At 44.1% G+C, this 17,318-nt stretch overlaps 1 protein-coding gene across 2 annotated transcripts in view; it reads right to left on the bottom strand.

Moving 5' to 3' along the window:
- CYB5R4 (cytochrome b5 reductase 4) overlaps positions 1-17,318 on the bottom strand; it is a 1,096,425-nt gene that overhangs the window by 222,932 nt on the left and 856,175 nt on the right. For both annotated transcript variants that reach the window (XM_085611035.1, XM_085611036.1), the window contains one exon: positions 13,998-14,153. In XM_085611035.1, the coding sequence (XP_085467161.1) occupies positions 13,998-14,153 (156 nt within the window). The remainder of the gene's footprint in view (positions 1-13,997; positions 14,154-17,318) is intronic.

The following is a 17,318-nucleotide window of genomic DNA, read 5'->3' as shown; positions in this document are numbered from 1 at the left end:
GCCCAGTTGTAGTCCATTCTCCAGAGCCTTTCCCGCCGTCTACACTCAACCTTCAATAGTTTGAGCTCCGGGCCATACCACGGGGCACCAGGGGGACGCCTGTTCCGGGTGGCTGACTGGGGGGGGGGCGACCAGATTGATTGCTTCCGTGATCCAATCAGTGAACTGGGAAACAGCCCTCTCATTACTGATATAAAAGGTATGGGGGGGTTACCCAGCGCCTCGGTGAGGGACGAGCATGTAATCTTATTCCATCTCCTAAACAGGATCTTACTAGGTTTGTGGGGAACACCTATTGCCCTTGTTTTTACCCCTAACCTGAAGACCACAGCCCTGTGATCGGTCCATGGCAGGGGCTCAGCCCTGAGATATAGCAAATCTGGGTGGCTGGAGAACAAGCCGTCTAAAGTATGGCCCCCGTTATGAGTCGGGGCTGAAACCAGTTGTTGCAGTCCGTAAGCCTCCAGACTATCCAGGAGTCTAGTAGTGTCCGAATTACTCTTGTTCTCCAAATGGAAGTTAAAAGAATCGTATAGCCCTCAAACTCAGTACAAGACTCTAGGTGAACCTGGATCGCCTCCAGAAACGCAGCCCTAGGCCCGGGTGGTCTGTAAACCAGTAGACCGTGAGAGACGTTAGTGTCTTTTGAACATATGCTGAATTGCACTGCTTCTGCATGCAAGTTTTCAACGGCCATGAACTGGGCCTTCAGGTGATCCCGGTAGATGATCGCTAAGCCACCCCCTCTGCCGACCTTTCTGTCAAGACAGTATAATAAGTAAACCATGTGCGGGAGTGTATAAAGGGTATCCTCTGATGTATTAGGATTGCCATCCCCTGGGATCCTCTAGTGAAGCCTGCATGAAATATTTGTGCAAAGCCAAACCTGGCTAGACAGGGAGCTCTAGTACCTATAAGGTGCGTCTCGTGCAGAAGCAGAATATCTGCTTTCAGTTGTTTGTTTTGTTGGAGGACCACACCCCTCGTAATCTTATCGAGGATACCCCATACATTCCAGGTTGCAATCTGTAATTGACCAATCGGAGTTTCACCTGTGCATGTCGCCATTTACATGTTAATGTGTATATCTGAGTCGCAGATTCTTATAGTAGCTACTCATAGGGTTGATAAGTACATGGCACTGGGTTAAAATAACAATAATCTTGAACTGAATAAACCTTCCATCCCCCTCCCCCAACTCCAATACCTCATAACAAATGAAGCATCTGTCGCGGATGGTCCATAGTCCATAGTGCAGGCCCCAACGGGGGACTGGCTTCGTGTCTATCCAAAACACCCAAACTGTTCCATATTAAGGAATATCAAACAGTATATAGTTTAGCCCAGTATGAGGCACCTGAGCACCGTAGTTTTCATGAGGAGATGAGAGTATCTCCGATGCGGCGTTGGTCTAAGCCCAGAATCATTTAGGACGGTTGATCGGGATATTAGTGGATGGACCCTCCCGATCGGGATTTGTAGTTTTGGAGCAAAATGTTGAGCGAGAGCGGTGTTGTCTTTTTCCCTTTGGTGATTTATGCTCACGTCTTTGTTGACCGGAGGATGATTCTGAGTCATGGCGTGGGGGTGTATGTGGTTTGTGATGTTGCATTTCATCTGTCCACTGAAAGACGTCTTCCGGTGTATCAAAGAAGATTGTGTGGTAATTGTACACCACCCGCAATTGAGCAGAAAAATTGCAGAGAGTAAGTGGTCTTGAGGTCACGGAGTCACATCTTGGCAGCTCGGAATGACTGCTGTTGCTGTTGGACGAGTATAGTATAGTCCAGGAATATCATGATTAGGTGTGATTTGTGGAACAATTCAGTTTTCATACTGGCCTGTTTAAGAATACTGGCCTGTTTAAGAATAAGGTTGTGGTCGCGATAGTTTAGGATTCGCGCAATAATGGGCTCCTGGTGGCGGCCGATGAAGATGAACTCTGTTTGCGTGTTCTACTATGAAGCAGGGAGAGAGTGTACCTGCTGGGATCCACGAGGCAATCTAGCCCGCCACTAACTTTTCAGTGTTGCCACCGTCACAATTCCCCGGGAAGTCAACAATGTGGATGTCGTTTCTCTGGCCATGCCCTTCGGCGTCTTCTACCCGTGTTGGGAATCCTTTATTTAATTTCTCAAGGTTAAGAACTTCGCCTGCAGCGTAAAAACGGCATCTTAAACCCCCGAAACTCTGGTTTCAGCCTCAGTCAAATGTTCTACCGCACCTTGAAGGTCTTGTCATAGGAGTGTCACGTCAGACCCCACGGCGCCAATTTCGGCCTCTGTGCCGACACGCCTCTGGCCGGCCCAGTCCCAGGCAGTATATCGAGCCCCGCGGGAGTTGCAGCCCGCACTCAATGCTCTGGAACCGATACAGGCCCCCAGCAACAGCTGCCAGTAGTACTACTGGCGCCGCGGCGAGAGGTCTCGGATGTCTCCTGTGCACCGCGCCTGTAGCCCCCTCCATGGGCTGTGACCCACTGGATCACAACGGCGGCTGCAACACCGGAGACAGGCTCAGTCAGGGAACGGTGGCGTCCTCTGGCTCTTCAGGTGTTCCGCCATGCCCGCCTGTGGATTGGGAGCAATCAGTGTCTTCTCAGGGGAGGATTGTGGAGAATAATTTTATGTGGCTGCAGGAGCTGGCCACGCCCGACTTTCTTGCTGATTTTTAATAAACACTGGATATGCCATCATCTGGCTTGTTAAAGTTGATGCTTTGTGGAGCTTGTTGCGTTGTTTCTTCAATAGTTTTTGAGTCTGTTTACTCAACTTTGCCATGCTTGACCCGCTTAAGAGGAGTGCCGTTGCAGTAGTCATTAAGGCTAGGGGCAATGGAACGTTAGCAGAGCTGGATAAAGCCCATTTCTTGAGGAGCAGGTGTGAATTGGCCGCTGAAACCTTATCTGCTGTGTTGCGGTTGTCCATAAACATGATTTGTTGTGCTTCTCTGTCTAGCTGGGATAAGGTTGTTGGGTAAGCTGAGCTTTGAGAGGCATCCCCCTGTGTAGCAAGGTTAGGCAGGCTTGAGGTCCTGTAATAAAGCTTACATAGTCTGTTGCAGACTGGACAGTTTGTTCAGAATTAAGGGGTATGAACAAGAGCACTGGTGCCTTTGAGAAGCTTCAGACAGGGCAGTTGCAGATTGAGTGCACTTGATCAGGTTATTTAGTGCTTCAAGCTTCCTGTCAATTCCGGTGATGAGGACAGCAAGAGAACTTGACATGTCCACTTGAGCATCAAGTTTGTCCGAGTGGTAGGTCATTACATCTACCTTTGAGTGTACTGTGCCAAGCAAAGAAGATCACATGTCAGTGTTATGTAAGAGTAGAGGAGTGAAACTTCCTCAGGGTATAGGCAGGCTACTGTAATCAAGGGGCAGTGAGTGGTCCAAAATAGGACCTATTCTTTGAGCCAAAGTCTTCTGCTCGGATTCCTAGAAGTGGCTCGAGGAGGACAAAGCAGTGCCATGAGGGCTAGGCTGCAGGACAATGTGGACAGATGGGCCCTTGCGCCACTAGCCTTGTTTTCAATTTAAACCAGCTGGTTCTTGCAAAGTTAAACTGTTCTCATGGCTGAGTACCGCTATTCCTAAAGAATGCTCTGTGGGGTTGGGGCTATGGCTGAGCCCAGCACCTGACAGCACTATGTTTGAGTTGACAGAGCCATTGGGTCCGAATTGTGCCTCCAAAATTGTCTGTGAGATAGAGGAAACCGGTTTTTGGTCACATTCTGAGAAAGTGGCCATTTCCTTATTTATCTTGAGGGGAAACAGGTGAGTGCACCTGGGTTTGGGTTGTGCATGTGAGTGTGTGTGCCTTTGCAGCTGTTGCTCCCTCCTGAGGTGGGCCTTTGGTAGAGGCCTTGGGCTGATTCTCCTTGCTTGCAGAAGTTGATATTTTCTGAAAAAAGATTGTAATTTGGTTTGCAGGTTCTATCAGGGTACAGACCTTCACACTGGGCGACGGGGATCCGAGATTAATTCCAAGTCAGAGTCGCTTTGGATCTTTTGACGTTTCAGGTCTGTGTTAAGAGCCCTGTTCTTTCCTGACCTCATTCTTGCATCTTCTGTTGCTTTGCTCCTTTGGCTTGTCCTGTGACAAAGGCAAAGACAAAGGCTTGACCACCTACTTGCAGATTGCTCTGCCAGTAGATTTGTCTCCTTATTGCCTTGTTGCATTATGGCTTGGTGAGTGCTAGGCAACCCTGATCCCTGAACACAAGAATGGGGACTCTCAATTTGGCTAAACCTGAAGGCAGAGGTAGGTTGTGCACGAGGGAGACCTCTGAGTGACAAAGCTGAACGCAGAGCACGTTGAGTGCCAAACTTGAGTGTTGAAGATTAAGAGCAGTAAGCCACCCCTCCACCCGTAACCTTGCCTGTATATGTCCGGGTGACCATCTTCTGTGATGTTGCTGAGGTGCTGGGGGTACCAGCGTCCGTGGCCTCACCAATTGGAGGCGATAGTAGGGGTTAGTTGTAGCAAGTAGCGGGATTGGCAACCTGGTAGTTGCTGGAGTAAGGTAGTGCAAAGCTTGCAAAGATTTGCTGAGGGAAGGGAAGGAAACAGTTCCAGGGAGGCGCAGGGCTGCTAGCTGATGGCCTCCGCTGCATCTGCATCCGCCTCTGGTTTGGATGCCGTACCCACTAAGATGTGCCAGGGCCCGCCGAGAGCTGCACCGTGCCATACTACTCACCTCACCTGTGGTTGGTTACTTTCTGCCACTCTTCTAGGTTAACATGCCGTGCAGGCGTAGAGCGGCAGTGGCAGTAGCGCTTGCGTGCTCTGGCGACAATTGCAGGGTCTGGGGGACCGGGGGGGTGTCAGCGAGGCAGATGACAGGGATGCTTATAGCCAAATTTCGATCCCAGTATGGCGCCTGCTCAGCTTCAATTACACAGTCAAACAGCAGAGTCTGCAGATACGTTTTTACTGTAAAATTCATATGAATTAGAAACTACTTCGAAAGGGCAGGATTGGAGCAGAGTCTCCAAATATAAGGACGGAGTCAGAAAAGGGGAATATTACTCATAACTCACTGCTTGATGCCACAGAGGCCGGTATTTAGTATGTGGGTGGCACCCTTCATTAGATATTTAGTGACCCATTTCTGGTGCCATCACGAACAGGCTGAGGAGCATAGAATTCTATGCAAATAAAACTTGATGTGGAAAACTGTTCGTTTATATTAGATTTAGCATACGGGTGCAAGCATGTAAGCGGGAAATGTTTCTATTGCTGGGCAATCTCTGAATGCTTAATCTGCAACGTGTTGACTCAAACGTATCTAAGAGTTTGCCCACCTCAGTAGTGTACCTAACCTTTCAAGACCCACAGTAGCCCAGCAATGGCCCACTTCTTTGGCTTCATCAGGGTAGGACTGGCAAAGAACTTTTCAATTTCAGGTGTAATTGATTGATGTATTTGCATATTTTAACCGCATTGTTTTTCTGCAAGAAATAATTCTGGAATGCATTTATTCTATTGAATTTGGGAGTAAAAATGTGGAAATCTGATATAACAACCAACAATTCATGACACTAATTAAGAAATATAAAGCACTCTCATATTGCAAAGAGTAAAAATAAGCATTGGTAAATGCAACAGGTTTGCCTATGTGAATGATAATAGGTTATTTTTTGTTGTACATTTTAGCTTGGTGAGCAATTGCGCAATATAAGTTACTGAAACTGTGTATAACTGTGTGAGAAAGGCTATATATTTTGTAGTAACTGGTAGTAACATAAAGTGGGGATATTAGGTGAAGGGTAGAGGATTCAACTATAAAAAATGCAGCCCACAAAGTATTCAAAATAAAAATGCGAAAAAAATGTTTCAGATTGTTCTGATTTAGGGGGTGGAAAGGGGCATCATAGAAACTACGAGAAGATGAGTTAAAAGGCGTCAGAGAAAAAAACACCCATACAGCTCAGAAGCTCGAAGCGGGCTGACACTAGGAGATTAAATTAAAAGCGCTGGACAAACCAACAGTTGCAGACGAAAAGCACACAAATCATATGCACTCCTAATAAAATATCTACACCGTCTATTTAGTAAACTAATCCAGAGTGAAAGAGTACAAACACAGGGAGAAGTACAGAGAACAAGTAAACAATCGTATGCAGCTATAACACAACAAGCATGTTATGTGTTTGTCTGAATGTGCCTGCCCTGCAGATTCGTGTTAGAAGACCACAACAGTAGTGTGAGACGCTGTGTCCTTTAATAAGTGGATCTTGTACATGCAGTTTATGCCAAGGCATCCTACATTGCACTTTTTGGCTCTCGGTTTACTTCGGGTCGGGTCCCCGCACCTAGTTCTTGTACTTTGCACAACCATAGATTAATTGTCGGGGTATTAAAAGACCATGCAACTTATAGCAATGTTGCGATTGGACTAATAATTTTCAAAACTTTACAACATTTCTGAAAAGGCTCCAAAAAAGCCTCTGACAGGCCTGGTGAGGAGGAGGGAGAGATTTTTCTTATCATGCAGCCTGTTGCATGCTGTGTGAGTCAAGGCATCTTTGATGTGCAGAAGGAAAGCCTTGAATCTATCAGAGAGTGTTGTCATCAAGGAGTGATGATGCATGCACACAAAAGCCCATCAGCAAAGTTCACGAATTGTGATGTTAAAACCATCTGGGCCAAATTCTCACTTTGTTACACGCCTTAAGTCATGTAAAGGAGTTAACTGTTAAATTCTGTGCAGTGTTGAGACTTGTTTTGAAGTCCATGTACAATGTTTTAGCATCCTTCGATTAATTTGAACTAGAAACAAGTTTCCTTTTTAAAAAAAAGAAAAATTTCACATTAGGCACCATATGGTGTAAATGTGTAAAGAGGCGGACAATCCATAATTCTGTGGAAAATGCCACAGCTGATGAAACAAGTAACTCCTGTGGTTCAATTAAAACCACGAGCTCTCATGGTGTCGAATGTTTTGGTTACATTCAAATGTTCACTTAGGTAGTATAGGGCCTGTTCCTCAGGAATTAATTGAATATTTACAGCGTGTTTCTTTGTGTTTACAATAAACAAATAACTCCTCTTCACAGCCATATTTACGGGACACATGGCAGAAGATACTTTTACTTCAGATGCCTGTAGAGATGATTACGTGCAAAATTAAGAGTAAGTGGCACAGATAAATATGTGCACGACTTTTATTTAATAAAGGGAATGTTGCCCTTACAACGCAGTGTGACAAAGTTCCTTAATCTGTCTGATCTGCACAGTCACAGTGCAAAACGTATGTTCTGTATATCTGCTTATTGTACCAAATGTGAAATGAATTTTTTGAATTGGGGTTATGGGACTGAGAGCATGAATTTAACATATTTTGAAGGGATGGCGTAAGAAGCACCACGTGCTTAGATGAGAACAAACTCTGAGTAGCCAACATATTTATGAATGTATCATGCTATGGTTTTTATATGCTATTTATACAGGTGAATGTAAGAAAAAAAAGGGAAATGCACTCTAATCTGTAGTGGAAAAAAATAAACAGTCCACATCTTGCGCAATGATTCTGCATAACAGCATAACTTATCTCCCTTGCAGCAGTGCGGAACTAAATGTCAAAGCTCTGGATAATGTTGTTTTATATCGCGCTTGCTTAAGCAATTTTGTTGTTCTGTAGAATGGTAAATAATGGATATTCCTGATATTCTTTTTATTTCCCCTTTGTGAGGACTTTGTGTGTGTTTCAGACACATCAATCGTCACCTTACACAAAGACCTGTTATTCAAGTGTTTGGTAACATACTTAACAACAAGTGCACAAGGTATCCCTTTGACCTTCTACCTGTTAAAGAAAAGGTCACGTTAGTCAAATACATTACAGTAAATCACCTAACATTTACTATAGCTCTTCTCATACGGATGCTCCTGTCCCCTGTCGCCATTCGGTTCTTGGGTTAAAGAGAAAAAGGGTCAAAGAGGTTAGTGGCCCCTCTAGGCATCCTGTCCCCTAGGTAAGGGCATGGGGACCACTTTGGGTCCTCAGGTGTCCTTGTCTTTGTTGTTGGCTGAGCATTCCAGGCCCCCTGTGTAAGGGTGCAAGGGGATCCCGTTGGATCCTCAAGTTTCATCTTCCCTATCCTCGTCCGATCTGTCCAGGGCAGTGTAGTCAAACAGGAGACTTTGGATCATCTTCTGGGAGGCCAGGATCAATGTCTCCTTATTCCCTATGACCAGTTAGTTTCTGGAAAACAGAAGGGCATCCTTAAAGCAGCACAAGAGTCTCCAGCAGTCCTCGAGGTCCCCAAGTGTGTGTATTCCCGAAAACCGACCATACATCACTGAGTCAGGTGTGATGCATGATATTTGTATGGACACCCTAAGCTCTGTGACTAGGGTCTTCAGCAGGTCCTGCAGGTACACACACTCCCAGAAGAGATGGTAGGTCATCTCATCTGTGGTGCACCCTCTTGGGCAGGACTTCTAATGATTGAGCTCTCATGCATGCATGGAGGATCTCACTGGCAGACCATCCTTGGATGGCCATCCTTGCGATGTCCTTGTGTTGGTTGGTCAGGAGCTTGGACAAAACGTTTTCTCACATGTGATCTGCAGTGGCAGAGGGAAGGGTGCCGATCGGTTCACTGATGTACCTCGCACATATCTGGCATTGAATGATCTCTGGAGTCCAATTGGACAAGGCAGCAGCCTCCAGACCAAATTCCTTGACGAACGTTACTACTTCCTTGTAGAACCATTTGGGTATCCCAGTTGTAGGGGATGGTGCTCACCCACTCTGCCCATCTGAGGCACCTCTACGTTGGCAACAGGAATAAGCGTGCCATCAGAAATTATCTTCGGTCCTCAGAGTGCTCCTCATGCAGTGACGAAGACTGCCATCAGGAAGGTGGCTATGTCGTGGGTCTTGAACATCACCTCCCTCTTCACTCTGTCCATCTTGGAACTCCAGAAGAAGTAGAAGTTCATTTTTGTAGATGTCCTTGGCCATTTGAGCCTGCACTGGCCACACTTGAGCGACGTACAGGAGCCCTGGCAGGTTCTCATTTCTCAGGACTAAAGTCTTCCCTTGGATTGTCAGCTTCCGGAGGCTCCATAGTCCCGGCTTCTACTTCGTCTCCACCAGTCTATCTTCCCATGTCTTCTTTGCCGCACCTTGTCCGCTGAACCAGACTCCAAGGATCTTTAGGGAATCCTGGTTGATGGGGAATGACAGTGGGTCTCGGGTGGGAGTCCAGTGGCCGAAGAGTAGGGTTTTTGGCTTGGTGCTGTTGATCTTTGCCTAACACCTATCCAAACTCGATACAAGTCCTTTCCAGTTGTTTCACAGAGTGTCCATGAAGAGGGAGCACTTCACTTCAACCTTCCAGTTGCTTCTCGGACCTGTCGCTTCTCTGATGTTCTTGTTCTGTCTAATGCGTTCGGCGAGTAGCTCTATAACACTAAAAGAGATTGAGTTGAGGAGTACATGGAGGGGTTTGAACTTGTGACCTTCAAAATGTCGGCAGCGAGTGCCATCTTAGAGACTGTTACTTGTTTCAAACATAAATATTGTGTATACATATATACCTGTGGCCTTTCCTTCTCTGTATTATTACTATTCAGGCCTCTGTAGGTGATGACACCTCCCTCCCCCAGGGGCGTAGGTTAGGTAAACACACCTGCTAAGTGCTTTTGTGAATATATCTGCATGCAACATGCTCCTGTTGGCTTCACTGGTGAAAGGGAAGCGGGATTCACTCGGGGGCAGAGAGCGAGAACTCACTGAAGCGAAGTTACGCAGCTGGGGCAGCAGAACCAGCACTTTTTCCCAAGTGTGACACAGCCAGCCTTGGCTACAGCATCTTAGAACTCTGGGGCCTGTAGTATCCCCACTATAGATATGGACTACACATTTCAGTAGGCAGCTCTGTGGGGGAAACCGAGCCCCAATGTGCCACAGCCAAGTGAATGATGGACTCTAGAAATGATGGACATTCTAGAAAAGTAAAGAAGTGGAGGGTGAGAACAATATGGAACAAGGAATTTCAAAAACTAGTCAAAACGTGGCACTGATAAAACTCCAAGAAAAGAGAAACGCGAACACCAGCCCTTTTAGAAGACTAGACAAATGGTGTACTCGCTATCAGAGAAAATCAAGAATAGCTGCTTTGAAATAGCGCTCTCAAGAGACCAGACAGCATGATGACATTACCCAAAATGAAATGCAAATGACATCACCCTGGATTGTATTAGAATATTCAAAAAACTCACATGAGCTTTTCATGAACTTTTTCAATGTGAATAAAATGCATTTAAAACACAAATGCCTCAAAACGTCACGCTGGCCAGGGCTTCTTTCAGGAAATGAAAGGAATGGTGTTTCCTTAAATAATGAAAGAAACATAAATTATACAAAAACACAGAGATATTCAAACTAAACACAAGCGCTATTTGGTATGTGTGTGTGTTTGCCATTCGGAGGAACCCTGGAGCAGGTAATGAGCTCATGAAATGTTAGTGATCCAGGCCGGTGGCGGCATTGTCTCCCCAAGTTCCTCAGTCTGTAATGTGAGCTCTTGGGCCTCTCTGCCCTCTCTTGAATTAATGCCCAGAGCCCTTTTCCTTCAAAAGATTTACAGCATTTGTACTCAGTATGCGACGAGATAAGATTAACATTTTCAGGCCTGTTTCCTAAATCAGAGCAAGCTCAGAGGGAGAATGCTCTGCAAATCAATAGAGAAGCTTTGCTAAACACAAGCAGGAGTTTTGAAATACAAGCACAGTGCAAGTGCTGGAGCAGAGTTTTCTGTTGAAAATGTATTGGGTTTTTAAGCTCCAGTTTTGTCTATAAGTCGTGATTAAAAATACTAATTCATAATTAGTAATTATTTGTTTTGTGTGAAAATTTTGATTAACCAACATGATTAACAGAGAGAAATTACACGTGGGAATGCATATATGTTGCTTAATAATAATGTGCAGGTTTTATTAAATGAATGTTGCTAAGTGTTGTTTGTTTTAAGCACAAAACGCTTTTGAAATAACGTGTACTAATGCTTAAATATGTTGCAGATGGCTAGTTAATTGCATACACATAAGGGTATTAGTGGGAATTAACACTGTTTAATCATTGCGATGATGTAGTAACGTTGTTTGTATTTCTTTCGATTAAGATGGTTCGTTTTGGCCTAAGAGAAAATGGCTGCCGTTTACAGCCTGTGCTCGAGTGAAATGGATGACGAGAGGCCTTGTTGAAAGTCATCTGACTGTGGCTTCTGCTGGAGTTTTGAAAGTTTCCATGATGACAGCGACTCCAGGCAAACATCCAAGTAACCTTGGAGGAAAAGAGAGCCACAATGAACTTTGTGATTACAGTAGTGGTTTTCATGATGGTTCCGAGGAAGAACATTTGTAAAAGTTACATTTGCAAACTCGAGTTTCCTTCTTCCGTCTTTTTATTTTTGTGATTTTTCTGAGCGGAGATTTTCTCAAATGTAGCGATGCTACATCCTTTCCTGCTCGCTCTGCTCAGCGGCTCAACGGAAATTCAGAACATTTTATGTTGCTTTATTTTGTAAGTTTTGTTATAAATATACTAGACTAGAGAGGGTCTGTGGTCTTTGCATTCGGGATTTTGAGGCCACTTCTTCCCAAACCTGCGTTGGTGAGGATCGATGCTGTGAGGACGGTGACTTGGGAGACTTCTGCTGAGAGACCTGTCCTGACCCATTTATGACATTTAGGTAGAATAGGTAACTATGAGAATAATGATTTTATTTTGATTGCCTTTTCATTTGAACTAATTTTAGATAAAGTACCATTATTTTAAATACAGTGTTGGTGGTTATTTCTTGTCCTTTATTGAGTACTCTATTGTGATTATTGTTGTTTAAATCATGACTCAAGACAGTGTCAATTTGGTCTCATTGACCTCACTCTAGATGCAGGGTGTTTAGGAGGTGTTTTCTCCCATGGTTAGTACAGATAGAGTAATCTGAGTGTATGTTAGTGGAATGGTCCCAAGTGTATGGTGAGTGTATGTGCGTGTATCTGTGAAATTACTCTGTCCGTGGAAGTAGGGAGAATTTATATGCCCTGATCTGGATCACAAGCACTGTGCAGGCAAATGAGAAAAATTAAAAGATTTCCTCAAAAGTGGATTAAAACGGTACTTGGGCTTTGGAACACTGATAAGCACTGATAATAGAAACACAACAGTGGAAACAACAGGAAATAGTATGCTACAGCCAATAGAAACCGAGGAAAAGTAAGTGGCAAGCACACCAACCAATGAAAAGTGATTGAAGTCCTTTTAAAGATTTATATTACATACAATAGACTTCACAAGCATAGTACAAGCTCTGTGCAGGCAAAACCTAAAAAGCACACACAAACTATACACACATATTTAACCTGCAACACTATCTTTGTGGCTCATGGGCTAATCTTCCACATACTGCAAAAAATAAAATTAAGAAAACTGAAAACTCTGCATTTATTTATATTTCTGAGGGTGTAAATTTGTGCCTGCCATAGCAAGCATGGCTGAAAATAACATATTTCATTGTCAACATGTTCGACATTTAGTTTCAAACTGTAAGTTCTATATGCAAACCTTCTTGGGATCAGGTCTACACAGTTCTCAGGTTACACAGTTCCTACCCAAAGTTTTGTGTAGTGGACTAGGATTAAATGTTGGTTCCTTTTTCCCCCACAGTCAGCTTTTCAAACATTTTCTATAGCAAAGAATTTCACTTCCTATGATCGATTACACTCTCCTCAAGCCATTAATGCAGTGGCTTAGCCCAAGACCATGGCATGCCCCGATGCTGTGGGCAAGCATAATTCCACTGACAAATGGTGTCTTTTTAGCTTCCCTGACTTCAAGCAATAGTTCTGGGCAATTCATAATGCTTTATCAGTTTCACTCCAAGTGTGATTGCTCTAGAAAAAAGCACCAGTCAAAGATGTTCAACAGTCACAGACTTGACAACCTGCTTAAATAATGCAATTGACAGGCTTTGCGAGATTTTACACTGACATCCCCAGGTTGCCCCATGTGTATCTCCCTCTTTAAGGTACAAAGGATAAAGGGAATATAGTGGGATGCGAAAAAAACAAATATATTTTTACATTATGAAACTGCACCTTTTATCACACATGTTACCTAAGGAATTCATACATATCTATGCTCCTACATAATTACCCAGAGCAATCCATAATAAACAATTTGCAAATCATATAGGTTTTGAAAGGATTTAAATATATGATAAATTAAGCAGTGTTTTGTTGGATACGCATCATATCGACATGTGAGGGGAAGAAGAGTTAATCATGAAGAAGGTTCTCTTCCTCAATTTTAAACTATATCCAAAGTGGGGAGCCCTGCCTATCACATGGACTAACCAGATGTCCTTATGAGGAATAAAAATGTTTTTTTTAAGGAAAACCCTCAACCACCAGGGGTACTCCTTGGTGACATACGTCATCATTGGGTTAGTTCCCGTTCCACTATGGAACGAGACTTGCTGCTACAAGTGAATTACATGGGAGAACTGACTGAAATATAGCAGATATTCTAAGAGAATAGGAGACGAGGAGTTTTATTTGTGGGTTAAATATATCTGTCTGGTGGCAATAATTACTTTAATATACGCCCCACTCAGTATGATTAAAATCTGGGAAAGAAGTTAGGAAGTACATGGGTGTTTCAGTGGGCCTTCTCGGTCTTACATCTTTTTGCCAACCTTCTCTGTGGAGTCATCAGGACATTATTCTCACTCCCTGAGACCACTCCTTACAAGAGTACGAAGTGCATCCGTAGCGGAATAGGAAGTATCCCAATGATGAAGCATGTCACCTAGGAACAACCCAGGTGGGTGAGGGCTTTTCTCGCAAAAAGCATTTGCTTTCCTCCTATGGACATTTGGTTAGTCCACGTGATAAGACAAGGCTCTCTACTTTGGATATTGTTTGATATGCAGTCATTGGCAAAATGACATTTAGGTTTTGTACTGAGGACCCAAAAACTCACCTATCTGAAGACTGTCAATGTGCTGAGTGAATACACCAGTGGGATAGATCTTGATCATTAGTAAGATTTTTCTTGCATCTGCCGTGGATAATGGTACTTGGGAATCGTTTTGCAAGGAACCAAACACTGGAGTATATGGCTTGACCATCTCTATACCTGCAAATAAACATGTCGTCAGGTCATTACCAGGCAAGCAGGGAAGAATAAAACAAACATTTGCTATAGCAATCTTTTGCAATCATTAGTGGCTATTAAGAAAACATCTGTAGATACCAATATTGGTGTTCTATTTCTTCTAAATCCATGTATACTAGTCTATGCAATTTTCAGCACACTGGACTATGTCAGCTCATCTAGTAAATTAATTTTACTTTGTAGCAACAGAAGATATGGTGCTGTATTCTCAGAGGGCAATAGCCTTTTTAAGAACGTCGTAGGAGCAGAAAGTGAGAGAGCACAACATGAAGAAGATGGGAGAGGCTGGAGGTTGGCAGAAAGAAATGAGTGAGATCAAGTGAGAATTGAGAGGTTGTCGGCTTCTGAGAAAGGTGGATGTAAGAAACTGGGTTACTGGTTGAGGAGGATCAAACCCTACCCAAGTAGCAGCCACAATCATTGTCAGGATAAACCATAAGCAAACAGCAAATTAATCTGTGACCAACCCACTAGTACCTTGTCACAAAAGCAGTCAGGCTTAATTTAGAGGTAATGTGTAAAGTATTTATGTAGCACATCAAACAGTAATAATGTGAAAACACAACACACAAAAAAATCTAATCTCACACCAATTTAGAAAAACAGATGATATTTTAACAAATTATTTCACACCAAAATGACAAAAACCCAAATAGCTTAACCGGAGATATGTAAATTTGAAGGCTTTGTGAAAATCAAACACTTGGAAGTAAAAAGCACCAACTACTGCTATCTGGTTGACGGAGACTGGTTCCAAGTCATAAGTTCAGACTGACCACAGGCAGGATGATGCAGGGCTGAGTTTAGTCAGTTGAAAGTAACTTGTAGCCTGGACTTCTTGATGCAAAGTCCTTGCATCGAGCTGCTTGGGCTAGAGCCGAAGAACTGTCAACAAGGAGCTGCAATGAGAGGTCCACCGTCAAGATGTGTCGTGCAGCGGGGAAGTTGATGACCGTCGCTGAGGCCTGCAATACAAGGTCCTGAGTCATCATCAAGAAAGCCGGCAGGCTTGCGGAGACTTGCCGAGTGATGTGTCGGTGCAAAGGACGTGATATATTGCGTCGGGTCGGTGTTGCGCTGCGTTGGCATTGCAGAAGCTGCCAAGGCTTACAAGGACTTGTGTCGGCATCAAGGACGAGCTGCGCCACGCTGGGACGGAGTCGATGGTGGGCTGTGTCCTGCTGCGTCAAGTTGCAAAGATTTGGGCCAACATCAAAGAGCCTTGTTATGTCCCTGTAGCTTTGAACAGGGGATCAGCCTACTGACCATTGGAGAGTTCTTGGAGTCCTGGGTCCACACAAGCAGGCTGAATTCAGCAGGGCAGCTCACAGCAGCAGATGAGTCCTGGTGCAGCAACAGCAGACCTAGGACAGCAAAGACGTCATTGGTCCGCAAGCAGGTCAGCAGCGCAGACTTCACAGCTGGGCAGGCCTTCTTCCTGGCAGAGTCCACAGGTCCAGAAGTGATCTGAGGGTCTAATGTTTAAACTTGGTGCCCATTTGAAGTGGGAGAAGCTCGTAGAGCCTTACCCCCAACAGAAGTGTCTAGAATTTTCTTTCACTCTACCCTGGCTCCATCTTGTCTAGGGGCACAAAAGTCTAGTGTGAAATCCTTTGTGAGTGTGCAGAGGCAGAGTCTTTGTGATGTGCAAATGTGGCAAGTGACAGCTCCTCCCCCTCATCCTGAAAGAGGAGGCCCATCCTGCCAACACCTATTCCCTCTTTTTTTTACTATCTGGGAGAAATACACAAAGACCAACTGTCAGCGACACCTTGTCATGTGACCCAGGTTACAGGCTGCAGGCATTAAATAGTTGGGACAAGAATATGCCAACTGTCTACAAGTGGTATATTCAGAATTGCGACTTAAAATCCTACTTTACCATTGAAGAGGATTTTAAATTACAATTTTCTAGACACCAAACTCAAGGTTGCTACCTGCTCCCAATTGAAAGTGATCATAAAATGTGATAAGGTAACCTAATGTTATCCTATGAGAGTTTTTCACTACCAGGACATGTAAAAGTTAAAAGAGCATGTTCACCTTTTTAAATACACTGCACCTTGTCCTATGGACTGTTTAGGACCTATCCTAGGGTGACATATGTATTAAAAAGGAAGGTTTAGGCCTGGAAAAAGTGTATTTTGCCATGCTGACATGGCAGTTTAAAACTGCACACACAGGCGGTAATGACAGGACTGAAACTTGTTAAAGGGATACCTAAGTGGGTGGACAATCAGTGCTGCATGCCCACTAGAAGCATTTAATTTAAAGGCCCTGGGTACCGGCAGTACCAATTTACTAGGGACTTACAAGTAACTTAAATGTGCCAATTGGGTGTAAGCAATATCACCATGTTTTAGGGAGAGGGCACAAGCACTTTAGCATTGATTTGCAGGGGTAAAGTCAGCAGAAACAGGGGGATTGAAGACAAAAGGTTAGGGAAACCATGCCAAAAATGTCAGGTCCAACAGTGTATACACTAGGCTTGGGCTTAGTTTGCGTAGCTTTGCTACGCGGAACTCCGCAAAGTTACAAAAAACTCTGCTAAGTTCCAGGAGTGGCAGAGTGCAGTGCGAACTACAGTTTGTGCGAGTATTCCTGCAGCTCGGGTAGAAATTCTACCCGAGCGGCAGCTCGCTCTCGCAAACTTACTGTTCACGATCGCAAACTTACCGTTCGCGGGGAAAAAACTCTGCTGCACATCGCGAAGGGGAGTTTTCTGCACTTCGTGAGCTCCGTGGGGTGCTGAGAGCTGAAAACTCCACAAACAGAGTGAAGTTCACCACCCAGGCCTAGTATACACAGGACAAGAGGGGTATGAGGGCTAAGAGTTTACATCTATTAAAACAGGTGACTCTAGGTACAGAAGATCTTCAATTAGCAGGCCTTGTACTCAAGGCTGTGTATCAAAATAATCTATTAACAATATTTTAGCAAACTATTTTCTCTGGCTTTCTCTTGCTCCACAAATTAAAACTGTGTGAATATTTTTTATCATTGCCAACACACCATATGTTTTGACTAATTTTACAAACATTTATGGCATTGTCTGCTTGTATTGACAGAAACTGCTAAAGGAAGATGTATGCCATATATGATTCTATCCATTTAAAAGTAGCAGAC

The sequence above is a fragment of the Triturus cristatus genome, chromosome 6, assembly GCF_964204655.1.
Source record: "Triturus cristatus chromosome 6, aTriCri1.1, whole genome shotgun sequence".
NCBI classification, from domain to species: Eukaryota; Metazoa; Chordata; class Amphibia; order Caudata; family Salamandridae; genus Triturus; species Triturus cristatus.
The sequence above is the reverse complement of the archived record's forward strand: the minus strand, read 5'-3'. Positions and strand labels throughout refer to the sequence as shown.